General features: G+C 55.9%; 3 protein-coding genes across 7 annotated transcripts; 2 read left to right on the top strand and 1 right to left on the bottom strand.

Annotated features, from left to right (window-relative positions):
* Positions 1 to 1615: 1615 nt before the first annotated feature.
* On the bottom strand, positions 1616 to 8656 carry CIAO1 (cytosolic iron-sulfur assembly component 1). The gene is made up of 7 exons (XM_053966506.1): positions 8503 to 8656; positions 6538 to 6686; positions 5241 to 5352; positions 3932 to 4023; positions 3418 to 3610; positions 2740 to 2818; positions 1616 to 1859 (listed from the first exon to the last, which is right to left on the bottom strand). The coding sequence occupies exons 1-7, from the start codon at positions 8639 to 8641 to the stop codon at positions 1616 to 1618; spliced, it is 1008 nt and encodes a 335-aa protein (XP_053822481.1). The 5' UTR covers positions 8642 to 8656.
* Positions 8657 to 9806: 1150 nt separating this feature from the next.
* TMEM127 (transmembrane protein 127) lies at positions 9807 to 24114 on the top strand. The gene is made up of 5 exons (XM_053966498.1): positions 9807 to 9850; positions 10003 to 10027; positions 10175 to 11037; positions 15687 to 15851; positions 18534 to 24114. The coding sequence occupies exons 3-5, from the start codon at positions 10800 to 10802 to the stop codon at positions 18839 to 18841; spliced, it is 711 nt and encodes a 236-aa protein (XP_053822473.1). The 5' UTR covers positions 9807 to 9850; positions 10003 to 10027; positions 10175 to 10799; the 3' UTR covers positions 18842 to 24114.
* On the top strand, positions 18860 to 24114 carry LOC128800942 (uncharacterized). Of its 5 annotated transcripts, none has more exons than XM_053966492.1 (2): positions 18860 to 19044; positions 19167 to 24114. In XM_053966492.1, exon 2 carries the CDS (start codon positions 20476 to 20478, stop codon positions 21634 to 21636), a length of 1161 nt encoding a protein of 386 aa, XP_053822467.1. In that variant the 5' UTR covers positions 18860 to 19044; positions 19167 to 20475; the 3' UTR covers positions 21637 to 24114. The 5 variants fall into 5 exon arrangements, with proteins under 5 accessions (XP_053822467.1, XP_053822466.1, XP_053822463.1 ...); XM_053966491.1 differs by having other exon boundaries at positions 18860 to 19059; positions 19137 to 24114; XM_053966488.1 differs by having other exon boundaries at positions 18860 to 19059; positions 19106 to 24114.
* Positions 24115 to 25705: the final 1591 nt, after the last annotated feature.

The raw sequence follows: 25705 nt of genomic DNA, 5'->3' as shown, positions 1-25705 counted from the left end.
GGAGACCACAGGAGGTGCTGGAGGCCACAGGAAACTTCTGGAGACCATGGGGGGAGGTTCTGGAGAACATTGGGTGATCCTGGAGCCCACAGGAGGTTCCTGGAGGTCCCCTCGGTACCCTGAACATCCCCTCGGTGCCCGGGAGGTCCCCGAGGTGTCCTGGAAGCCACGGGGAGGTTCTGGAGAACACTGGGTGATCCTGGAGCCCACAGGAGGTTCTGGAGGCCACAGGAGGTTCCTGGAGGCCACAGGAGGTTCCTGGAGGTCCCCGTGGTGCCCAGGATGTCTCCGTGGTGCCCAGGAGGTCCCCATGGTGCCCAGGACGTCCCCGTGGTGCCCAGGAGGTCCCCATGGTGCCCAGGACGTCCCCTCAGTGTCCTGGAGGTGCCCTCGGTGCCCGGGAGGTCCCCGTGGTGCCCAGGAGGTGCCCGTGGTGCCCAGGAGGTGCCCGTGGTGCCCAGGAGTTCCCCGTGGTGCCCAGGACATCTCCGTGGTGCCCGGGAGGTCCCCGTGGTACCCAGGAGGTCCCCGTGGTGCCCAGGAGGTCCCCGTGGTGCCTGGGAGGTCCCCTCGGTGCCCGGGAGGTGCCCGTGGTGCCCCCTCGGTGCCCTGGTGCCCAGGACGTGTCTGTAGTGCCCGGGAGGTCCCCAAGGTACCCAGGACGTCCCCGTGGTGCCCAGGAGGTGCCCGTGGTGCCCAGGACGTGCCCGTGGTGCCCGGGAGGTCCCCGTGGTACCCAGGAGGTCCCCGTGGTGCCCAGGAGGTCCCCTCGGTGCCCGGGAGGTGCCCGTGGTGCCCCCTCGGTGCCCTGGTGCCCAGGACGTGTCTGTGGTGCCCAGGAGGTGCCCGTGGTGCCCAGGACATCTCCGTGGTGCCCGGGAGGTCCCCTCGGTGCCCAGGACGTCCCCGTGGTGCCCAGGAGGTGCCCGTGGTGCCCAGGACGTCCCCGTGGTGCCCGGGAGATCCCCAAGGTACCCAGGACGTCCCCGTGGTGCCCAGGAGGTGCCCGTGGTGCCCAGGACGTGCCCGTGGTGCCCGGGAGGTCCCCGTGGTGCCCAGGAGGTCCCCTCGGTGCCCGGGAGGTGCCCGTGGTGCCCAGGACATCTCCGTGGTGCCCGGGAGGTCCCCGTGGTACCCAGGAGGTCCCCGTGGTGCCCAGGAGGTCCCCGTGGTGCCTGGGAGGTCCCCTCGGTGCCCGGGAGGTGCCCGTGGTGCCCCCTCGGTGCCCTGGTGCCCAGGACGTGTCTGTGGTGCCCGGGAGGTCCCCAAGGTACCCAGGACGTCCCCGTGGTGCCCAGGAGGTGCCCGTGGTGCCCAGGAGGTGCCCGTGGTGCCCAGGACGTGCCCGTGGTGCCCGGGAGGTCCCCGTGGTGCCCAGGAGGTCCCCTCGGTGCCCGGGAGGTGCCCGTGGTGCCCCCTCGGTGCCCTGGTGCCCAGGACGTGTCTGTGGTGCCCAGGAGGTGCCCGTGGTGCCCAGGACATCTCCGTGGTGCCCGGGAGGTCCCCTCGGTGCCCAGGACATCTCCGTGGTGCCCGGGAGGTGCCCTCGGTGCCCAGGACGTCCCCGTGGTGCCCGGGAGGTGCCCGTGGCGCCCCCTCGGTGCCCTGGTGCCCCTCAGAGGCCGTCGGGGCGCTGGTAGCGCCAGAAGGCGACGTCGCCGTCGTCGCCGCAGGACGCCAGCAGCCCCGGCTCCCGCGGGTGCCAGGCCACGCCGTTGGCGTCCTGCGCGTGCGCCCGCGGCACGTGCGCCGCCAGCCCGAACGTCACCGGGGAGCCCGGGGACGCCGGGGCCACCTCCTCGAACACCCGCACGGCGTCGTCACCGCACGCCGTGGCCACCGCGCCCGTCAGGTGGCACCTGCGGGGACAGGGAGGGGACAGGTGGCACCTGGGCAGGGACAGGGACAGGGACAGGTGGCACCTGGCAGGGACAGGGACAGGGACAGGTGGCACCTGGCAGGGAGAGGGGACAGGGGACAGGTGGCACCTGGCAGGGACAGGGAGGGGACAGGTGGCACCTGGGCAGGGACAGGGGACAGGGGACAGGTGGCACCTGGCAGGGACAGGGACAGGGACAGGTGGCACCTGGCAGGGACAGGGACAGGGACAGGTGGCACCTGGAGGGTCACAGGGGCATCAGGGAGGGGACAGGGCCCTGGGGAGGTGGCACCTGGAGGCGTCACCAGAGTGGTGGCATCTGGAGGGCCCCAGGGAGGTGTCCCCAATGTCCCCAGGGAGGTGTCCCCAATGTCCCCAGGGAGGTGTCCCCGGTGTCCCCAGGGAGGTGTCCCCAATGCCCCCAGGGAGGTGTCCCCAATGTCCCCAGGGAGGTGTCCCCAATGCCCCCAGGGAGGTGTCCCCAATGCCCCCAGGGAGGTGTCCCCGGTGTCCCCAGGGAGGTGTCCCCAGGGAGGTGTCCCCAATGTCCCCAGGGAGGTGTCCCCAATGCCCCCAGGGAGGTGTCCCCGGTGTCCCCAGGGAGGTGTCCCCAGTGCCCCCAGGGAGGTGTCCCCAATGTCCCCAGGGAGGTGTCCCCAATGTCCCCAGGGAGGTGTCCCCAATGCCCCCAGGGAGGTGTCCCCAATGTCCCCAGGGAGGTGTCCCCGGTGTCCCCAGGGAGGTGTCCCCAATGTCCCCAGGGAGGTGTCCCCAGGGAGGTGTCCCCAATGTCCCCAGGGAGATGTCCCCGGTGTCCCCAGGGAGGTGTCCCCAGTGTCCCCGATGTCCCCGGTGCTCACCAGGCCACGTCGTAGATGCTGCGCCCGTGGTACCCGGACAGGGTGCACACACACTGCCAGCTGTGCTCCGTGCCACCGCCTGGGGACATTGGGGACATTGGGGACATCATTGGGGACATGGGCACACACACTGCCAGCTGTGCTCCGTGCCACCGCCTGGGGACATTGGGGACATCATTGGGGACATCATTGGGGACATTGGGGTGTCCACCCCCACAGGGTGCAGTCATCGCTGCAGGACACAAGTCCCTGTCCCTGTCCCCATGTCCCTGTTCCCATGTCCCTGTCCCCAGTGTCCCCAATGTCCCTGTCCCCAATGTCCCCATGTCCCCATGTCCCCATGTCCCTGTCCCCAATGTCCCTGTCCCCATGTCCCCATGTCCCCGTGTCCCTGTCCCCGTGTCCCCATGTCCCCGTGTCCCTGTCCCCATGTCCCTGTCCCCGTGTCCCTGTCCCCGTGTCCCCATGTCCCCGTGTCCCTGTCCCCATGTCCCTGTCCCCGTGTCCCCATGTCCCCGTGTCCCTGTCCCCATGTCCCCATGTCCCCGTGTCCCCATGTCCCCGTGTCCCTGTCCCCGTGTCCCCATGTCCCCGTGTCCCTGTCCCCATGTCCCTGTCCCCGTGTCCCCATGTCCCCGTGTCCCTGTCCCCGTGTCCCCGTGTCCCCGTGTCCCTCACCGTGTGCCGGGCTGCGCTGCCACACGCGCAGGGTGCGGTCATCGCTGCAGGACACGAGGCGCTGGCCGGAGCGCTCCCAGGCCACTGCCCACACGGTGGACGTGTGTCCCTCCAGGGTGGCACAGCACACCCAGTCGTCCTCGTCCTCGCGGTACAGCCGCACCGTGTCGTCGTAGCTGGCGCTGGCCAGCAGCTGGGGACACGTTGGGGACACGTTGGGGACACCGGGGGGACTGGGGACACTGGGGGGATTGGCGGGAATTGGGATACTGGGGGACACTGGGGACACTGGGGACAGGAATGGGACCCTGGCAGGGTCTGGGGGTCTTGGGGGTCTCTGGGGGGGTCCTGTGGGAGTTTGGGGTGTCCCCAGGTGTGTCCCAGCTCCTCCCAGGTGTCCCTGTTAGTTTGGGGTGTCCCAGGTGTGTCCCCATGTCCCCCCAGGTGTCCCCAGGTGTCCCCAGGTGTCCCCATGTCCCCCCAGGTGTCCCCAGGTGTGTCCCCATGTCCCCACCTCCTGGCTGGGGTGCCACACCACGTGTTTGACGTCCTGGCTGTGGGCGCTCAGCACGCTGACACACTCGAACTCCTGCTCCTCCTCGTCCACTGCGGGGACAGGGGACAGCGGTCAGTGTGGGCAGTGGTCAGTGTGGTCAGTGTGGTCAGTGGTCAGTGTGGGCAGTGGTCAGTGTGGTCAGTGGTCAGTGTGGGCAGTGGTCAGTGTGGTCAGTGTGGTCAGTGGTCAGTGTGGGCAGTGGTCAGTGTGGTCAGTGGTCAGTGTGGGCAGTGGTCAGTGTGGGCAGTGGTCAGTGTGGTCAGTGTGGTCAGTGGTCAGTGTGGTCAGTGTGGTCAGTGTGGTCAGTGGTCAGTGTGGTCAGTGGTCAGTGTGGTCAGTGTGGTCAGTGGTCAGTGTGGGCAGTGGTCAGTGTGGTCAGTGTGGCCAGTGGTCAGTGTGGGCAGTGGTCAGTGTGGTCAGTGGTCAGTGTGGGCAGTGGTCAGTGTGGGCAGTGGTCAGTGTGGTCAGTGTGGTCAGTGGTCAGTGTGGTCAGTGTGGTCAGTGTGGTCAGTGGTCAGTGTGGTCAGTGGTCAGTGTGGGCAGTGGTCAGTGATGTCCTGGCTGTGGGCGCTCAGCACGCTGACACACTCGAACTCCTGCTCCTCCTCGTCCACTGCGGGGACAGGGGACAGCGGTCAGTGTGGGCAGTGGTCAGTGTGGTCAGTGTGGTCAGTGTGGTCAGTGTGGTCAGTGTGGTCAGTGTGGTCAGTGTGGGCAGTGTGGGCAGTGGTCAGTGTGGTCAGTGTGGGCAGTGTGGGCAGTGTGGGCAGTGTGGGCAGTGGTGTCAGTGGTCAGTGTGGTCAGTGGTCAGTGATGTCCTGGCTGTGGTCACTCAGCACGCTGACACACTCAAACTCCTGCTCCTCCTCGTGCACTGCGGACAGAGAGACCAGCGGTCAGTGTGGGCAGTGTGGGCAGTGGTCAATGTGGGCAGTGGTCAGTGTGGTCAGTGGTCACTCACCCTCCCAGACCCAGACGCTCTTGTCGCGGCTGCAGGTGGCCAGCAGTGCCCCCGAGGGTGCCCAGGGCGGTCAGTGCTCACTGGTCACTGTGGTCAGTGGTCACACTGGTCAGTGGTCACTCTGGTCAGTGGTCAGTGGTCAGTGGTCACTCACCCTCCCAGACCCAGACGCTCTTGTCGCGGCTGCAGGTGGCCAGCAGTGCCCCCGAGGGTGCCCAGGGCGGTCAGTGCTCACTGGTCACTGGTCACTCTGGTCACTGGTCAGTGGTCAGTGGTCACTCTGGTCAGTGGTCAGTGGTCACTCACCCTCCCAGACCCAGACGCTCTTGTCGCGGCTGCAGGTGGCCAGCAGTGCCCCCGAGGGTGCCCAGGCCACGGCCTTCACCTCGTTCTCGTGCCCCTCCAGCGTGGCCACCACCTGCGGGCACCGGGCACGTGCACGGGGGCACGGGGGGCACGGGGGGGTCTGGGGGGGTTTGGGGGGAATTGGGGGGGATTTGGGGGGGGTCTGGGTGGTTTGAGGGGGATTTGGGGGGGTCTGGGGGGTTGTGGGGGGTTTGGGTGGGTCTGGGGGAATTGGGGGGGGTTGGGGGGGTCTGGGGGGATTTTGGGGGGGATTTGGGTGGGTTTGTGTGGGGTGGGGGGGATTTGGGGGGTCTGCAGGGGTCTGGGGGGATTCGGGGGGATTTGGGGGGAGGTGAGAGCTTGGGGGGTGGGAAAGGGTCTGGGGGGGTCTGGGGAGCACACAGGTGACACAGGTGACACAGGTGACACAGGTGACACAGGTGACACACATGACACACAGGTGACACACATGACACACAGGTGACACAGGTGACACAGGTGACACACATGACACACAGGTGACACAGGTGACACAGGTGACACACAGGTGACACAGGTGACACACAGGTGACACACAGGTGACACAGGTGACACACAGGTGACACACAGGTGACACACATGACACACATGACACACGTGACACAGGTGACACACAGGTGACAGGTGACACACAGGTGACACACAGGTGACACAGGTGACACACACATGACACACATGACACAGGTGGCACACAGGTGACACACAGGTGACACACAGGTGACACACATGACACACAGGTGACACACATGACACACATGACACAGGTGGCACACAGGTGACACACAGGTGACACACAGGTGACACACAGGTAACACAGGTGACACACAGGTAACACAGGTGACACACATGACACACATGACACACGTGACACAGGTGACACACAGGTGACAGGTGACACACAGGTGACACACAGGTGACACAGAGGTGACACACAGGTGACACACACATGACACACATGACACAGGTGACAGGTGACACACAGGTGGCACACAGGTGACACACAGGTGACACAGGTGACACACAGGTGACACACAGGTGACACACACATGACACACATGACACAGGTGACAGGTGACACACAGGTAACACAGGTGACACACATGACACAGGTGACAGGTGACACACAGGTGACACACAGGTGACAGGTGACACAGGTGACACACAGGTGACACACACATGACACACACATGACACACGTGACACAGGTGACAGGTGGCACCTCGAAGCCGTGCTCGTGCCGCCTCCACACGCAGGTGGTGCCGTCGAAGCTGGCCGAGGCCAGGAAGTGCCCGCAGGGCGACCAGGCCACGCGGCGCACGGTGCGCTGGTGCCCGTCAGCCAGCACCGCCCGGCACGCCCAGCCCGCGCCTGGGGACACGGGGACACTGAGGCACAGCAGGGACACTGAGGCACAGCGAGGGACACTGAGGCACAGCAGGGACACTGAGGCACAGCGAGGGACACTGAGGCACAGCAGGGACACTGAGGCACAGCGAGGGACACTGAGGCACAGCAGGGACACTGAGGCACAGCGAGGGACACTGAGGCACAGCAGGGACACTGAGGCACAGCGAGGGACACTGAGGCACAGCAGGGACACTGAGGCACAGCGAGGGACACTGAGGCACAGGGAGGGACACTGAGGCACAGCAGGGACACTGAGGCACAGCAGGGACACTGAGGCACAGCGAGGGGACACAGCGGGATGGACACGGGACAGCCCCACAGCCGGTCCCGGTGCCGCTCACCCTCACGGCCCCACACCCGCACGGTCCCGGTCCTGTTCCCATTCCCATTCCCGTTCCCCGTTCCCGTTCCCCGTTCCCAGTTCCCCATTCCCAGTTTCCCATTCCCAGTTCCCCATTCCCGGTTTCCCATTCCCGGTTTCCCATTCCCAGTTCCCCATTCCCGGTTTCCCATTCCCGGTTTCCCATTCCCAGTTTCCCGTTCCCGGTTTCCCATTCCCAGTTCCCCATTCCCGGTTTCCCATTCCCGGTTTCCCATTCCCAGTTCCCCATTCCCGGTTTCCCATTCCCGGTTTCCCATTCCCAGTTTCCCGTTCCCGGTTTCCCATTCCCAGTTCCCCATTCCCGGTTTCCCATTCCCGGTTTCCCATTCCCAGTTTCCCGTTCCCGGTTTCCCATTCCCAGTTCCCCATTCCCGGTTTCCCATTCCCAGTTCCCCATTCCCGGTTTCCCGTTCCCGGTTTCCCCGGTCCCACTGCCGGTCCCCTCTCACCATCCTGGTTCCTCAATCCCCTCACGGTTCGTTCCCGGTCCCGCTCACCCTCACAGCGCCGGGCCCTGACTGACGGTGCGCTCCCGCTCCCGCTTTCCCCGTTCCCGTTCCCATTCCCGTTCCCGTTCCCATTCCCATTCCCATTCCCGGTTTCCCCGTTCCCGTTCCCGGTTTCCCCGTTCCCGTTCCCATTCCCGTTCCCGTTCCCGGTTTCCCCGTTCCCGTTCCCGTTCCCGGTTTCCCCGTTCCCGGTTTCCCCATTCCCGGTTTCCCCGTTCCCGGTCCCGTTCCCGTTCCCGGTTTCCCCGGTCCCGGTTTCCCCGCTCACCCTCGCGGCCCCAGACGCGCACGGTCCCGTTCCCGTTCCCGGTTTCCCCGTTCCCGTTCCCGGTTTCCCCGTTCCCATTCCCGTTCCCGTTCCCGGTTTCCCCGTTCCCGTTCCCGGTTTCCCCGTTCCCATTCCCGTTCCCGTTCCCGGTTTCCCCGTTCCCGTTCCCGGTTTCCCCGTTCCCGTTCCCGGTTTCCCCGGTCCCGGTTTCCCCGTTCCCGGTCCCGTTCCCGGTTTCCCCGTTCCCGGTTTCCCCGCTCACCCTCGCGGCCCCAGATGCGCACGGTCCGGTTCCCGTTCCCGTTCCCGGTTTCCCCGTTCCCGGTTTCCCCGGTCCCGGTCCCGTTCCCGGTTTCCCCGGTCCCGGTTTCCCCGTTCCCGTTCCCGGTTTCCCCGTTCCCGGTTTCCCCGTTCCCGTTCCCGGTTTCCCCGTTCCCGTTCCCGGTTTCCCCGGTCCCGGTTTCCCCGTTCCCGGTCCCGTTCCCGGTTTCCCCGTTCCCGTTCCCATTCCCATTCCCGGTCCCGGTTTCCCCGCTCACCCTCGCGGCCCCAGACGCGCACGGTCCGGTTCCCGTTCCCGTTCCCATTCCCATTCCCGGTCCCGGTTTCCCCGCTCACCCTCGCGGCCCCAGACGCGCACGGTCCGGTCCCCGCCGCAGGACGCCAGCAGGGCCCCGCTGGGGCTCCAGGCCAGGGCCCAGCAGCGGGACTCGGGGTGCGCGGACACGCGGCACAGCAGCGACAGCGCCTCGGGCATGGCGGCACCGGCACCGACACCGACACCGGAACCGCAACCGCAACCGGAACCGGGCCGGCGCAGGAACCGCAACCGGGCCGGCGCAGGAACCGGAACCGGGCCGGCGCCGGAAGCGGAACAGAAGCGGAAGCGGAAGCGCGGCCGGGCGGGGCCCTGAGGAGGGCCCGGAGCCGCTACCGGGGTCCGGCGGGGTCGGCACCGGCACCGGCACCGGCACCGCCTGTCCCGGGATCGGCACCGGCACCGGCACCGCCTGTCCCGGGATCGGCACCGGCACCGGCACCGCCTGTCCGGCACCGGGGCCGCTGTCGGGGCGTCCGGGCCGGGATCAGCGCGTTCGGAGCGGCCGGGATCCGTGTCGGGGAACCGGGGCCGGTATCGGGGAACCGGGATCCGAGTCGGGGAACCGGGATCGGTGTCGGGAGACCGGGGCCGGTATCGGGGAACCGGTATCCGTGTCAGGGGACCGGGATCGGTGTCGGGGAACCGGGATCGGTGTCGGGAGACCGGGATCGGTGTCGGGAGACCGGGGCCGGTATCGGAAGCTGCTGCCGGTGAAGCCGGGGCGGGTGTCGGGGATCCCGGAGCCGGTACCGGTGATCGCGGAGCGGCTGTCGGTGACGCGGGGAGGGTGCTGGGAGTCGGGAACCGGGACCGGTGAAGCCGGGGCGGGTGCCGGGGGGCCCGGAGCCGGTACCGGGGGGCCCGGGACGGGTACCGGGGGGCCCGGAGCCGGTACCGGGGTGCCGGGGGGGCGGGTACCGGGGGGCCCGGGGCGGGTGCCGGTGAGCCGGAACCGGTCCCGGTGACCCCAGTCCCGGTGACCCGGCGCTGGTGTTGCTGCCCTGGTACCGGGACCGGAGCGAGTGACCCGAACGGTCCCGGTGACCGAGAGCCGGTCCCGGTGACCCGGAGCAGGTGTCCGTAACCCCGGTACCGCTCCCGGTGCCACAGCTGCTCCCGGTGCCGGTGACCCGGAGCAGGTGTCCGTAACCCCGGTACTGCTCCCGGTTCTGCTCCCGGTGCCGGTGACCCGGAGCAGGTGTCCGTTATCCCGGTACTGCTCCCGGTGCCACAGCTGCTCCCGGTGCCGGTTCCCTCCCAGTTCCTCTCCCAGTCCTGGTTCCCTCCCAGTTCCTCTCCCGGTGCCGGTTCCTTCCCGGTTCCTTTCCCGCTGCCGGTTCCTCTCCCAGTCCCGGTTCCTCTCCCGCTGCCAGTTCCTCTCCCGGTACCGGTTCCCAGTCCCGGTTCCTCTCGCGGCTCCGGTTCCCAGTCCCGGTTCCTCTCCCGGTCCCAGTTCCCAGTCCCGGTTCCTCTCCCAGCTCTGGTTCCCTCCCGGTTCCTCTCCCGGTTCCTCTCCCAGTCCCGGTTCCTCTCCCGGTCCCAGTTCCCAGTCCCGATTCCTCTCCCGGCTCCAGTTCCCTCCCGGTTCCTCTCCCGGTTCCTCTCCTGGTTCCTCTCCCAGTCCCAGTTCCCAGTCCCGGTTCCTCTCCCGGTGCTGGTTCCTGTCCCGGTGCCGGTTCCCAGTCCCAGTTCCTCTCCCGGTTCCTCTCCCAGTCCCGGTTCCTCTCCCGGTGCCGGTTCCTCTCCTGGTCCCGTTTCCCAGTCCCATTTCCCAGTCCCGGTTCCTCTCCCAGTCCCGGTTCCTCTCCTGGTTCCTCTCCCAGTCCCATTTCCCAGTCCCGGTTCCTCTCGCGGTGCCGGTTCCTGTCCCGGTCCCATTTCCCAGTCCCGGTTCCTCTCCCGGTTCCTGTCCCGGTCCCGTTTCCCAGTCCCGGTTCCTCTCGCGGTGCCGGTTCCTGTCCCGGTCCCATTTCCCAGTCCCGGTTCCTCTCCCGGTGCCGGTTCCTGTCCCGGTCCCATTTCCCAGTCCCGGTTCCTCTCCCGGTGCCGGTTCCTGTCCTGGTGCCAGTTCCCAGTCCCGGTTCCTGTCCCGGTCCCGTTTCCCAGTCCCGGTTCCTCTCGCGGTGCCGGTTCCTGTCCCGGTCCCATTTCCCAGTCCCGGTTCCTCTCCCGGTGCCGGTTCCTGTCCTGGTGCCAGTTCCCAGTCCCGGTTCCTGTCCCGGTGCCGTTTCCCAGTCCCGGTTCCTCTCCCGGTGCCGTTTCCCAGTCCCGGTTCCTCTCGCGGCTGCGGTCCCGCCGCCGTTGGGGCGCAGCGATGTACCCCGGCTCTGCGGCGGGCGCGGCGGGGGCGCGGCGGCGGCGCGGCGCGGCGGCGCTGCCCAAGCAGCCGGAGCGCAGCCTGGCGTCGGCGCTGCCGGGGGCGCTGGCCGTCACCGCGCTCTGCACGGCGCTGGCCGAGCCCGCCTGGCTGCGCATCCACGGCGGCACCTGCGCCCGCCAGGAGCTGGGCGTGGCCGACGTGCTGGGCTTCGTGCAGCCCGAGCTGCTGCGAGGTGAGCGGAGCGCCTTCCGGAACCTTCCGGGGCCTTCCGGGGCCTTCTGGGGCCTTCTGTGTCTTTCCGGAACCTTCCGGGGCCTTCCGGGGCCTTCTGGGGCCTTCTAAACCCTCCTGTGTGCTTCTAAACCCTTCTGTGTCCTTCCGGAACCTTCCGGGGCCTTCTGGGGCCTTCTAAACCCTCCTGTGTGCTTCTAAACCCTTCTGGGGCCTTCCGGAACCTTCCGGGGCCTTCCGGGGCCTTCTGGGGCCTCCTAAACCCTTCTGTGCCCTTCCAGAACCTTCTGTGCCCTTCTAAACCCTTCTGTGCCCTTCTAAACCCTTCTGTGTGCTTCTAAACCCTTCTGTGCCCTTCCAGAACCTTCTGTGCCCTTCTAAACCCTCCTGTGCCCTTCTAAACCCTTCTGTGTCCTTCCGGAACCTTCTGTGCCCTTCTAAACCCTTCTGTGTGCTTCTAAACCCTTCTGTGTCCTTCCAGAACCTTCTGTGCCCTTCTAAACCCTTCTGTGTGCTTCTAAACCCTTCTGTGTCCTTCCAGAACCTTCTGTGTCCTTCTAAACCCTCCTGTGTCCTTCTAAACCCTTCTGTGCCCTTCCAGGACCTTCTGTGTCCTTCTGTGCCCTTCCAGGACCTTCCGTGTCCTTCTGTGCCCTTCCAGAACCTTCTGTGCCCTTCCAGAACCTTCCGTGTCCTTCTGTGCCCTTCCAGAACCTTCTGTGCCCTTCCAGGACCTTCTGTGTCCTTCTGTGCCCTTCCAGGACCTTCCGTGTCCTTCTGTGCCCTTCCAGAACCTTCTGTGCCCTTCCAGGACCTTCCATGTCCTTCTGACCTCCAGAAATCCCCTCCAAAATCTCCCCGAATTTCTCCTTTTCCACCCGGAATTCCGGCCGGGCCCCTTTGCTGGGAAATCCCAGTTTTTGGGCAGAAAAATCCAATTTTTTCAGGCAGAAAATCCCATTTTTGGGCAGAAAAATCCCATTTTTTTGGGCAGAAAAATCTCAATTTTTTTAGGGCAGAAAATCCCATTTTTAGGGCAGGAAAACCAAATTTTTTCGGCAGAAAAATCCAATTTTTTCAGGCAGAAAATCCCATTGTTTGGGTCATAAAACCCCATTTCTTGGGTCATAAAATCCCATTTTTTGGGTCAGAAAATCCCATTTTTTGGATGGAAAATCCCATTTTTTGAGCAGAAAATCCCTTTTTTTTTGTCATAAAATCCCATTTTTTTAGGGCAGAAAATCCCATTTTTTTCCAGAAAATCCCTTTTTTTTTTGGCAGAAAATCCCATTTTTGGACAGAAAAATCCAATTTTTTAGGGCAGAAAAATCAGATTTTTTGGATGGAAAATCCCTTTTTTGGGGCAGAAAAATCCCATTTTTTTGGCAGAAAATCCCATTTTGGGGGAAATTTTTTTTGGAAAACGCGGTTTTTGGAGGATTTTTTTTGGGCAGAAAATCCAATTTTTTGGGACACAAAAATCAGATTTTTTCCCATTTTTATAGTTGAAAATGCAGATTTTTTTGGGGGAGAACTTTTTGCTTGGAAAACTTGATTTTTGAGGGAATTTTTTGGGCAGAAAAATCCCATATTTTTGTGCAGAAAATCAGATTTTTTGGCTCCAAAAATCCCATTTTTTTGTGCAGAAAATTGGATTTGTTTTTTTTTTTTCGGAAAAATCATTTTCTTCTCACTGAAAATTCAGATTTTTTGTGCAAAAAAATCCAAATTTCCCCCCAATTTTCCCCTTTTTCCCCCCAGATTTCTGCAGCCGGTGCTGCTGCTTCCGGGGCACTTTTTGATCAAAAAATGGAATTTTCGTGCAGAAAATTGGATTTTTTTGGGAAGAAAAATCCAATTTTTGGGAAGAATTTTTTGGGTTGGAAAAGCTGATTTTGGGGGGAATTTTTTGGGTGGAAAATTCCAATTTTTTGGTAGAAAATCCCATTATTTTGGGCAGAAAATCCAATTTATTTGACAGAAAAATCCCATTTTTGATAGAAAATGCAGATTTTCGGGGAGAAGGTTTTGATTAGAAAACCTGATTTTTGGGGGAATTTTTTGGGGTGGAAAATCCCAATTTTTGGGGCAGAAAAATCGGATTTTTTTGGACAGAAAGTGCGATTCTTTTGGGCAGAAAAATCTGAATTTTGGGAAGAATTTTTTGGGTGCAAAACCTGATTTTGGGGGGAATTTTTTGTGCAGAAAATTTGAATTTTTTTTGCTAAAAAATAGGATTTTTTTGCTGAAAAATTGGATTTTTTTTGCTGAAAAATCGTGGTTTTTTGCTGAAAAATCAGATTTTTTTCTAAAAAAATCAATTTTTTTTTCCATCTGATCCCTTTTTTTCCCCTTTTGCCCCCCCAGATTTCTGCATGAACCCGCAGCCGGTGCTGCTGCTTCCGGGGCGCTTTTTGATCAAAAAATGGAAATTTAGTGCAGAAAATCGGAATTTTTTTGGGCAGAAAAATCCAATTTTTGGGGAGAATTTTTTGGGTGCAAAACCGGATTTTGGGGGGAATTTTTTGTGCAGAAAATTGGATTTTTTTTGTGCAGAAAATTGGATTTTTTTGCTGAAAATTTGATTTTTTTGCTGAAAAATCGGGGGTTTTTTGCTGAAAAATCAGATTTTTTTCTAAAAAATCAATTTTTTTTTCCATCTGATCCCTTTTTTTCCCCTTTTTCCCCCCAGATTTCTGCATGAACCCGCAGCCGGTGCTGCTGCTTCCGGGGCGCTTTTTGATCAAAAAATGGAATTTTCGTGCAGAAAATCGGAATTTTTTTGGGCAGAAAAATCCAATTTTTGGGGAGAATTTTTTGGGTGCAAAACCGGATTTTGGGGGGAATTTTTTGTGCAGAAAATTGGATTTTTTTTGTGCAGAAAATTGGATTTTTTTGCTGAAAAATCGGAATTTTTTTGCTGAAAAATTTGATTTTTTTGCTGAAAAATCGGGTTTTTTTCTAAAAAATCAATTTTTTTTTCCATCTGATCCCTTTTTTTCCCCTTTTGCCCCCCCAGATTTCTGCATGAACCCGCAGCCGGTGCTGCTGCTTCCGGGGCGCTTTTTGATCAAAAAATGGAAATTTAGTGCAGAAAATCGGAATTTTTTTGGGCAGAAAAATCCAATTTTTGGGGAGAATTTTTTGGGTGCAAAACCGGATTTTGGGGGGAATTTTTTGTGCAGAAAATTGGATTTTTTTTGTGCAGAAAATTGGATTTTTTTTGCTGAAAATTTGATTTTTTTGCTGAAAAATCGGGGGTTTTTTGCTGAAAAATCAGATTTTTTTCTAAAAAATCAATTTTTTTTTCCATCTGATCCCTTTTTTTCCCCTTTTTCCCCCCAGATTTCTGCATGAACCCGCAGCCGGTGCTGCTGCTTCTGAGGCGCTTTTTGATCAAAAAATGGAATTTTAGTGCAGAAAATCGGAATTTTTTTGGGCAGAAAAATCCAATTTTTGGGGAGAATTTTTTGGGTGCAAAACCGGATTTTGGGGGGAATTTTTTGTGCAGAAAATTGGATTTTTTTTTGTGCAGAAAATTGGATTTTTTTGCTGAAAAATCGGAATTTTTTTGCTGAAAAATTTGATTTTTTTGCTGAAAAATCGGGTTTTTTTCTAAAAAATCAATTTTTTTTTCCATCTGATCCCTTTTTTTCCCCTTTTGCCCCCCCAGATTTCTGCATGAACCCGCAGCCGGTGCTGCTGCTTCCGGGGCGCTTTTTGATCAAAAAATGGAAATTTAGTGCAGAAAATCGGAATTTTTTTGGGCAGAAAAATCCAATTTTTGGGGAGAATTTTTTGGGTGCAAAACCGGATTTTGGGGGGAATTTTTTGTGCAGAAAATTGGATTTTTTTTTGTGCAGAAAATTGGATTTTTTTGCTGAAAATTTGATTTTTTTGCTGAAAAATCGGGGGTTTTTTGCTGAAAAATCAGATTTTTTTCTAAAAAATCAATTTTTTTTTCCATCTGATCCCTTTTTTTCCCCTTTTTCCCCCCAGATTTCTGCATGAACCCGCAGCCGGTGCTGCTGCTTCTGAGGCGCTTTTTGATCAAAAAATGGAATTTTAGTGCAGAAAATCGGAATTTTTTTGGGCAGAAAAATCCAATTTTTGGGGAGAATTTTTTGGGTGCAAAACCGGATTTTGGGGGGAATTTTTTGTGCAGAAAATTGGATTTTTTTGTGCAGAAAATTGGATTTTTTTGCTGAAAAATCGGAATTTTTTTGCTGAAAAATTTGATTTTTTTGCTGAAAAATCGGGTTTTTTTCTAAAAAATCAATTTTTTTTTCCATCTGATCCCTTTTTTTCCCCTTTTGCCCCCCCAGATTTCTGCATGAACCCGCAGCCGGTGCTGCTGCTTCCGGGGCGCTTTTTGATCAAAAAATGGAAATTTAGTGCAGAAAATCGGAATTTTTTTGGGCAGAAAAATCCAATTTTTGGGGAGAATTTTTTGGGTGCAAAACCGGATTTTGGGGGGAATTTTTTGTGCAGAAAATTGGATTTTTTTTGTGCAGAAAATTGGATTTTTTTGCTGAAAATTTGATTTTTTTGCTGAAAAATCGGGGGTTTTTTGCTGAAAAATCAGATTTTTTTCTAAAAAATCAATTTTTTTTTCCATCTGATCCCTTTTTTTCCCCTTTTCCCCCCCAGATTTCTGCATGAACCCGCAGACGGTGCTGCTGCTCCGCGTCATCGCCGCTTTCTGCTTCCTGGGCATCGTGTGCAGCCTCGGCGCGTTCCTGCTCGACGTCTTCGGGCCCAAACACCCGGCCCTGAAAATCACCCGGCGCTACGCCTTCGCCCACATCCTCACAGGTGGGGGCACCCCACAACTGCCCCCAAATCCCCCCAAAAGAAAAAAAAATTCACCCAAAAATCCCCCCCAAAATTAAAAAAAAATCGGTGGAATTGTCATCGGAAATGCCGCAAAAATTAGAATAAAAATGGTGGGATTTTGACCAAAAATTAAAAAAAAATCAGTGGAATTGCACCCAAAAATCCCCCCAAAATGAAAAAAATAAGTGGTGGAATTTTCATTGAAAATGCTGCAAAAATTAAAATAAAAATGGTGGAATTTTGCCCAAAAATTAAAAAAAAATCAGCGGAATTGCACCCAAAAATCCCCCCAAAATTAAAAACAATGTGGTGGAATATTCATTGAAAATGCTGCAAAAATTAAAAAAAGAAGGGTGGAATTTGGCCCAAAAATTAAAAAATAAAAAAGCGTCGGAATTGCACCCAAAAATCTCCCAGAAATTAAAAAAAATGGGTGGAATTGTCATTGAAAATGCCCCACAAATTAAAATAAAAATGGTGGAATTTTGCCCAAAAATTTAAAAAAAATCAGTGGAATTGTACCCAAAAATCCCCCCAAAATTAAAAAAAAATGGGTGGAATTGTCATCGAAAATGCCCCAAAAATTAGAATAAAAATGGTGGAATTTTGCCCAAAAATTAAAAAAAAAATCAGCGGAATTGCACCCAAAAATTACAAAAAAATTTGGGGGGATTCTCATCAAAAATGCCCCGAAAATTAAAATAAGAACAGTGGAATTTCACCCAAAATTTAAAAATCAGTGGAATTGCACCCAAAAATCCCCCCAAAATTAAAAGAAAAATGTGGAGGGATTCTCATCGAAAATGCCCCAAGAATTAAAATAAGAACGGTGGAATTTTGTCCAAAAATTAAAAAGAAAAATCAGTGGAATTGCACCCAAAAATTGCCCAAAAATTAAAAAAAAATGGGTGGAATTGTCATCGAAAATGCCCCAAAAATTAAAATAAAAACAATGGAATTTTGCCCAAAAATTAAAAAAAAATCAGCGGAATTGCACCCAAAAATTGCCCCAAAATTAAAAAACAGCGAAAATCCCCCCAAAAATCCGATCCCCCCCCCATTTTTCCCATTTTTCCCCCAATCAAACCCATTTTTTTCCCATTTTTTCCGTGTTTTTCCCATTTTTTCCATGTTTTTTCCCATTTTCCCCCAATCTAACCAATTTTTCCCATTTTTTCCATGTTTTTTCCGTGTTTTTTCCCATTTTTTCCCTGATCTAACCCATTTTTTCCCCATGTTTTTCCCATTTTTTCGTGTTTTTTCCCATTTTCCCCATTTTCTGCCCATTTTCCCCCAATCAAACCCATTTTTCCCATTTTTCCGTGTTTTTTCCCATTTTTTTCCATTTTTTTCCCTATTTTTTCCCATTTTCCCCCAATCTAACCCATTTTTCCCCATTTTTTTCCCATTTTCCCCCAATCTAACCCATTTTTCCCCATTTTTCTCATTTTTCCTATTTTCCCCATTTTCCCCCGATTTAACCCATTTTTTTCCATTTTTTCCGTGTTTTTTTCCCATTTTTTCCCATTTTCCCCCGATCTAACCCATTTTTCCCCATTTTTCCCATTTTTTTTCCCATTTTCCCCGATCTAACCCATTTTTTCTCATTTTTCCTATTTTTCCCCATTTCCCCCCAATCTAACCCATTTTCCCCCATTTTTCCATGTTTTGTCCCATTTTTTCCCATTTTCCGTGTATTTTCCCCCAACCTAACCCTTTTTTCCCCTTTTTTCCCATTTTTCCTCCGATCTAACCCTTTTTTTCTCATTTTTTTTCATTTTTTCCATTTTTTTCCCATTTTCCCCAATCTAACCTAGTTTTTCTCATTTTTTCCCATTTTTTCCCATTTTTTTCCCCTTTTTTCCCATTTTCCCCCATTTTCTCTCTCTTTTTTCCCTTTTCCCCCCAATCTAACCCATTTTTTTCTCATTTTTTCTCATTTTTCCCCATTTTTCCCCATTTCCCCCCAATCTAACCCTTTTTTTCTCATTTTTTCTCATTTTTCCCCATTTTTTCCCCATTTTCCCCATGTTTCCCATTTCCCCCCAATCTTACCCATTTTTTTCCAATTTTTTCTCATTTTTTCCCATTTTTTTCTCATTTTTTTCCCATTTTCCCCCCATTTTTTTCCCATTTTCCCCATTTTCCCCCAATCTAACCCATTTTTCCCCATTTTTTCCCATTTTTTCCCATTTTCCCCATTTCTCCCCCGATCTAACCCATTTTTTCCCATTTTTTCCCATTTTCCCCCAATCTAACCCATTTTTCTCATTTTTTCCCATTTTTTCCCCATTTTTTCCCATTTTCCCCATTTTCCCCCAATCTAACCCTGTTTTTTTCCATTTTTTCCCATTTTTTCCCTGATCTAACCCATTTTTTTTCCATTTTTCCCCATTTTCCCCCAATCTAACCCATTTTTTCCCCATTTTTTCCCGTTTTTTTCCCATTTTTTCCCTGATCTAACCCATTTTTTTTCCATTTTTCCCCATTTTCCCCCAATCTAACCCATTTTTTCCCCATTTTTTCCCGTTTTTTTCCCATTTTCCCCCGATCTAACCCAATTTTTCCCCATTTTTTCCCCATTTTCCCCCGTTTTTTCCCCGTTTTTCCCCGTTTTTCCCCCGGTCTAACCCCTTTCTCCATATTTCCCCGCGCTCCCAGTCCTGCAGTGCGCCACCGTGATCGGCTTCTGCTACTGGGCCTCGGAGCTGCTGCTGGCGCAGCAGCAGCAGCACAAGAAGTACCACGGCTCCCAGGTGTTCGTCACCTTCGCCGTCAGCTTCTACCTGGTGGCCGGCGCCGGCGGCGCCTCCATCCTGGCCACGGCGGCCAACCTGCTGCGGCACTACCCCAGCGAGGAGGAGGAGCAGGCGCTGGAGCTGCTCTCCGAGATGGAGGAGGCCGAGCCCTACGGCCCCGACTACGAGGTGGTCAACCAGTTCCAGCCGCCGCCCGCCTACACGCCGTGACGCCGCGCGGATCGGCGCCGGACGGGCCCCGGCCGCCGCCGCCGCCACCGCGGTTGTTGGGGTTGTGGCGAGCGAGATCGAGGTCATCGAGATCGTGGTCATCTGATTGTGGGTCATCGAGATCGTGGTCATCGCGATCGAGGTCATCGAGATCGAGGTCATTGAGATCGAGGTCATCGAGATCGTGGTCATCTTGATCGGGGGTCATCGAGATCGAGGTCATCTCAATCGGGGGTCATCGCGATCGTGGTCATCGAGATCGAGGTCATCTCAATCGGGGGTCATCGCGATCGAGGTCATCGAGATCGTGGTCATCGAGATCGAGGTCATCGAGATCGCGGTCATTGAGATCGAGGTCATCGTGATCGTGGTCATCTTGATCGGGGGTCATCGAGATCGAGGTCATCGAGATCGAGGTCATCTCAATCGGGGGTCATCGCGATCGAGGTCATCGTGATCAAGGTCGTCTTGATCGGGGGTCATCGCGATCGTGGTCATCGAGATCGTGGTCATCGTGATCGAGGTCATCGAGATCGAGGTCATCTTGATCGGGGGTCATCGCGATTGAGGTCATCGAGATCGAGGTCATCGAGATCGTGGTCATCGTGATCGAGGTCATCGAGATCGAGGTCATTGAGATCGAGGTCATCTTGATCGGGGGTCATCGCGATTGAGGTCATCGAGATCGAGGTCATCGAGATCGTGGTCATCTTGATCGGGGGTCATCAAGATCAAGGTCATCGAGATCGAGGTCATCATGATCATGGTCATCTTGATCGGGGGTCATCGCGATCGAGGTCATCGAGATCGAGGTCATCTTGATCGGGGGTCATCGCTATCGTGGTTATCGAGATCACGGTCATCGAGATCATGGTCATCTGATTGTGGGTCATCGAGATTGTGGTCGTTGAGATCATGGTCATCGCAATCGAGGTCATCGTGATCGAGGTCATCAAGATCGAGGTCATCGCGATCGTGGTCATCTTGATCGGGGGTCATCAAGATCGCGGTCGTCGAGATCGCGGTCATCGCAATCGAGGTCATCGAGATCGTGGTTACCTTGATTGTGGGTCATCGCGATCGTGGTCATCGTGATTGTGGTCACCTCGATCATGGGTCATCGCGATCGTGGTCATCACGATTGAGGTCATCATGATCCCGGTCATCGCGATCGTGGTCATCGCGATCGAGGTCACCTTTACTGTGGGTCATCATGATCGTGGTCATCGCGATCGTGGTTATCACGATCGTGGTCATCGCGATCATGGTCACTTGATCCCAGCACTGTGAATGTGGGTCATCACGATTGTGGTGACCTGGATCGTGGGTCATCGCGATCGTGGTCATTGTGATCGTGGTCACTTGATCCTGACACCACGATTGTGGGTCATCACGATCGTGGTCATCGCCATGACGGTCACCTTGATTGTGGGTCATCGTGATTGAGGTCACCTTGATCATGGGTCATCGAGATCGTGGTCATCACGATTGAGGTCATTGAGATCGACGTCACTATGATCATGGTCATCGCGATCATGGTCACCTTGATCATGGGTCATCGAGATCGTGGTCATCACGATTGAGGTCATCATGATCCCGGTCATCGCGATTGTGGTCACTTGATCCCAGTCACTATGACCATGGTCATCGTGATCACAGTCATCATGATTGTGGTCATCGCGATCGTGGTCGCCTTGATCCCGGTCACCTCGATCGTGGTCACCTCAATCCCGGTCACCTCGATCCCGGTCACCTCGATCCTGGTCACCTCGATCCAGGTCACCTCGATCCCGGTCACCTCGATCCCTGTCACCTTGATCGTGGTCACCTCGATCCCGGTCACCTCAATCCCGGTCACCTCGATCCCGGTCACCTCGATCCCGGTCACCTCGATCCCGGTCAGCTCGATCGTGGTCACCTCAATCCCGGTCACCTCGATCCCGGTCACCTTGATCCCTGTCACCTTGATCATGGTCACCTCGATCCCGGTCACCTCAATCCCGGTCACCTCGATCCCGGTCACCTCGATCCCGGTCACCTCGATCCCGGTCACCGTGATCGCGGTGGATCGAGTGGACAGAGCGGTCGGACCGGCGTGGGGGTGGGGGTGGTGGTGTGGGAGGGTTGGCTGGGGCAACGTTGGGAGATCTCCCAGGGGAAGGATTTCTCCAGTGGATCTCTGGAGATCTCCCAGGGGAAGGATTTCTCCAGTGGATCTCTGGAGATCTCCCAGGGGAAGGATTTCTCCAGGTGGATCTCTGGAGATCTCCCAGGGGAAGGATTTCTCCAGGTGGATCTCTGGAGATCTCCCAGGGGAAGGATTTCTCCAGGTGGATCTCTGGAGATCTCCCAGGGGAAGGATTTCTCCAGGTGGATCTCTGGAGATCTCCCAGGGGAAGGATTTCTCCAGGTGGATCTCTGGAGATCTTCCAGGGGAAGGATTTCTCCGGGTGGATCCCAGGAACTCTTTCAACAAAGGATTTCTCCAGCTGGATCCCAAGAACTCTTCCAGCAGAAGACGCTTTGGACAGATCCTGGAAGTTCTTCCAGGGGAGGGTTTGTCCAGGTGGATCCCAGGAACTCCTGCAGGGGAGGATTTCTCCTGGTGGATCCCAGGAGATCCTCCAGCAAAGGATTGGCCTGGATGGACACAGGAAGTTCTTCCAGGGAAGGACTCGTTGGAGCAGATCCTGGGAGATCCTCCAGGGGAGGATTTCTCCAGGTGGATCCCAGGAGCTCTTCCAGTCAAGGACTGGTCTGGATGGATCCCGGGAGTTGTCCCAGGGAAGGACTGAAGGATTTCTCCCAGTGGATCCTGGAAGCTCCTCCGGGGATCCCAGAAATTCCCCCGGATCCTGGTCTTGATCCCAGTGGGAATGGGGTGGGATGGGGAGAGATCCAGGAGGTCCTGGAGGGAACGATTCGTTGGGGTGGATCCCGAGAGCTCCTCCAGCAAAGGATTTCTCCTGGTGGATCCCAGGAATTCCCTCGGGAAGGATTTCCGATTTCTCCTGGTGGATCCCAGGAATTCCCTCGGGAAGGATTTCAGATTTCTCCTGGTGGATCCCAGGAATTCCCTCGGGAAGGATTTCCGATTTCTCCTGGTGGATCCCAGGAGCTCCTCCAGGGCCTCGATCCCGGAGGTGGTTCCGTGGCTCCGGTGGGGTTCAGACACCGGGGGGAACGTTGGGATCTCCTGCTCCAGGTGGGTTTTCCTTGGAATGAGGGGAGTGGGATCCATGGATTCCCATGGACTGAGAACTTTGGGATCCCCCTGGACTGAGAACTTTGGGATCCCCAATTTGCAACTGATTGAGAACTTTGGGATCCCCATGGATCAAAAACTTTGGGATCCCCCTGGAATGAGAACTTTGGGATGCCGAATTCCCACCGGATCGAGAACTTTGGGATCCCCAATTCCCAGTGGATCAGGAACTTCGGGATCCACCATTCCCCATGGACTGAGAACTTCGGGATCCCTGTGGACTGAGAATGTTGGGATCTCCAATTCCCTGTGGATCAAGAATTTTGGGATCCCCAATTCCCAACGGATCGAGAACTTTGGGATCCCCTTGGAATGAGCACTCTGCGATGTCCATGGATTGAGAACGCTGGGATCAGGAATTCCCAACAGATCAAGAACTTTGGGATCCCCAATTCCCAATGGATCCCGAACTTTGAGATCCCCACAGATCAAAACCTTTGGGATCCCCATGGACTGAGAACTTTGGGATCCCCAATTCCCAATGGATCCCGAACTTTGAGATCCCCACAGATCAAAACCTTTGGGATCCCCATGGACTGAGAACTTTGGGATCCCCAATTCCCAATGGATCCCGAACTTTGGGATCCCCACAGATCAAAACCTTTGGGATCCCCATGGACTGAGAACTTTGGGATCCCCAATTCCCAGTGGATCCCGAACTTTGGGATCCCCACAGATCAAAACCTTTGGGATCCCCATGGACTGAGAACTTTGGGATCCCCAATTCCCAGTGGATCGAGAACTTTTGGGATCCCCCAGGAACAAGAACTTTGGGATCCCCACAGATAATAAACGTTGGGATCTGGAAGTCCGAGTGGATCCCAAACTTTGGGATCCCCAATTCCCAACGGATCGAGAACTTTGGGATCGTCTTGGAATGAGAACTCTGCGATCTCCATGGATTGAGAACTTTGGGATCAGGAATTCCCAACGGATCCTGAACTTTGGGATCTGAATTCCCAGTGGATCCCGACCTTTGGGATCGGGAATTCCCAGTGGATCCCGACCTTTGGGATCCCCAATTCCCCCTGGACTGAGAACTTTGGGATCTGGAATTCCCAGTGGATCCCGACCTTTGGGATCTGGAATTCCCAGTGGATCCCGACCTTTGGGATCCCCAATTCCCAGTGGATCCCGACCTTTGGGATCTGGAATTCCCAGTGGATCCCGACCTTTGGGATCCCCAGTTCCCTGCCCCCGCCCCCCCGTTTTCCCGCAGGAATATTCATCCCCTTATTTAAAAATCCGGGAATTCCCATCCCTGCTCCCCTTTCCCCGCCCCCCGTGGACATTCTGCACTTTATTCCAGGCTCTGGGAATTTTTGGGGGTTTTTTTTTGGGATCATCCCGTCCCTCACCCCGCGAAATTCGGGAATTTTGGCCTCCCGGGAAATCGGGATGAGCCCGGCTGGAAAAATCCCCGGAGCTTTTATGCAAATCCCTCCACTCCCATCCTGCTTTTCCCAGCCCAAAATTCCCAATTTTTCCCCCCTGCTCTGATTTTTCCCGCCCAGGACCAATCCCAGAAATTTTCGGGGCCAAAAAAGGAAAAAAAAATAAATAGGAAAAAACAGAAAAATCCCGTAAGGATGGAAATTCCCAACAGAATTCCCATTCCTGCCACGCTTCGGCTCCGAGGGGATTCTTTTTAGGGAATCTCCTGATTTTTAGGGAATTTTAACCCCGGGATCCGGCTCCTTGGAGGTCCCGGTGCTTTTATCCCGATTTTCCCGCTTTTATCCCGATTTTCCTGCTCTTTTCCCCCTTTTTTTCCCATTTTTTCTTCCCCCTGGCTATGCAAGAGCTCCCCTGGGATGGAAATCCTGGAAAAAATCCTGGAAAAATCCTGGAAAAAAGAAAATCCCAGAAAAAAACAACAAAAAACCCCAAACCCAATCCCAGGAACGGCCCCTAAAAAGCCCTGGGGGAAATCCCGGGATTTGGGATCCGCCGGGAAAGACGTCGGGATTCCCTGGATATGCAAGGAATAAATCTGTGAAAAATGGGATTTTCCGGAGAGAATTCCCAAAAAAAAAAAAACCAACCCCGGGGGCGGGAGGAGGGAGGGCGGCGCTGCCCGGGAATTCCGGGATTTGGGATCGGCCGCGGGATTTGGGGGGAAGGAATGGGTGGGACGGGACCCGGGGGGCGGGGCTGGGACAGGGGAGGGGGTGGATCCCGGAAATTTGGGCTGGATCCCAAAATAACTGGGCTGGATCCTAAAATAACTGAGGTGGATCCCAAAAAACTGGGATCCCATAAAATGGGACTGGATCCCAAAAAAACTGAGCTGGATCCCCCCCAAAAACCAGCCCTGGATCCCGTAAAATTGGGCTGGATCCCAAAAAACTGGGCTGGATCCCCAAAAAAACTGAGCTGGATCCCATAAATCCGGGCTAGATCCCATAAAACTGAGCTGGATCCCCCCCAAAAAACCAGCCCTGGATCCCATAAAACTGGGCTGGATCCCAAAGAACAGCCCTGGATCCCATAAAATGGGGGTGGGTCCCAAAAAATCGGGCTGGATCCCCAAAAAACGGAGCTGGATCCCAAAAAACTGGGCTGGATCCCATAAAATGGGACTGGGTCCCAAAAAACAGCCCTGGATCCCATAAAATGGGGCTGGATCCCATAAAACTCGGCTGGATCCCCAAAAAATTGGGGCCAGATCCCATCAAACTAGGGTGGATCCCATAAATCCGGGCTGGATCCTATAAAATGGCGCTGGATCCCAAAAATCTTGGCTGGATCCCATAAAAACCACCCTGGATCCCATAAGCCAGCCCTGGATCCCATAGAAATGGGGCTGGATCCCCAAAAACTGGGCTGGCTCCCCTAAATCCGGGCTGGATCCCATAAAACTGGGCTGGATCCCAAAAAATTGCCCTGGATAAAAAAAACCACCGGGGCTGGATCCCAAAAACCAGCCCTGGATCCCATAAATCTGGGCTGGATCCCATAAAACGGGGCTGGATCCCAAAAAAACGGGGCTGGATCACCAAAAAGCCTGGGCTGGATCACAAAAAATTGCCCTGGATCCCCAAAAACAGCCCTGGATCCCATAAATCCGGGCTGGATCCCCCAGGAATCCCCCAAGGATCCCCCAAAGCCTCGACCCCATAAAGGCTCCGCTGGGGGCGTGGCCTCGCCCAAGCCCCGCCCCTTCCCTTTCGCCCTTGCCGCGCCTTCTTCCGGTATCATGAACGGGTGGGCGTGGCTTCCCCTCTGCAGCCAATCAGCGCGCGGGGCGGCGCAACACGGACCAATGGGAACGCAGGGCGCGCCCGGGCCCCACAGCGGCCCCGAACAGCCCCAAAATCCCCCAAAGTTCCCCCAAAAACCCCCCGGCCCCACAGCGGCTCCGCGGGGGCGTGGCCACGCGCAAGCCCCGCCCCCCCGGCCGCGCCTTTCCGCTGCCCCTTCCGGAGCCACTTCCGCATCACGCGCGGGGGGGGCGTGGCTTCGCCTTCCACAGCCAATCACAGCGCGCCGCACGCACCAATAGGAGCGCGGCAACCGAGCGCGGGGCCACCGGAGCCGCCCGCGGGGCGACCCCGTGACCCCAGGTGGCCCCGGAGCCCCCCCCAGCGACCCCAAAA

The sequence above is a fragment of the Vidua chalybeata genome, chromosome 28 (genome assembly GCF_026979565.1).
Source record: "Vidua chalybeata isolate OUT-0048 chromosome 28, bVidCha1 merged haplotype, whole genome shotgun sequence".
NCBI lineage: Eukaryota > Metazoa > Chordata > Aves > Passeriformes > Viduidae > Vidua > Vidua chalybeata.
The sequence above is the reverse complement of the archived record's forward strand: the minus strand, read 5'-3'. Positions and strand labels throughout refer to the sequence as shown.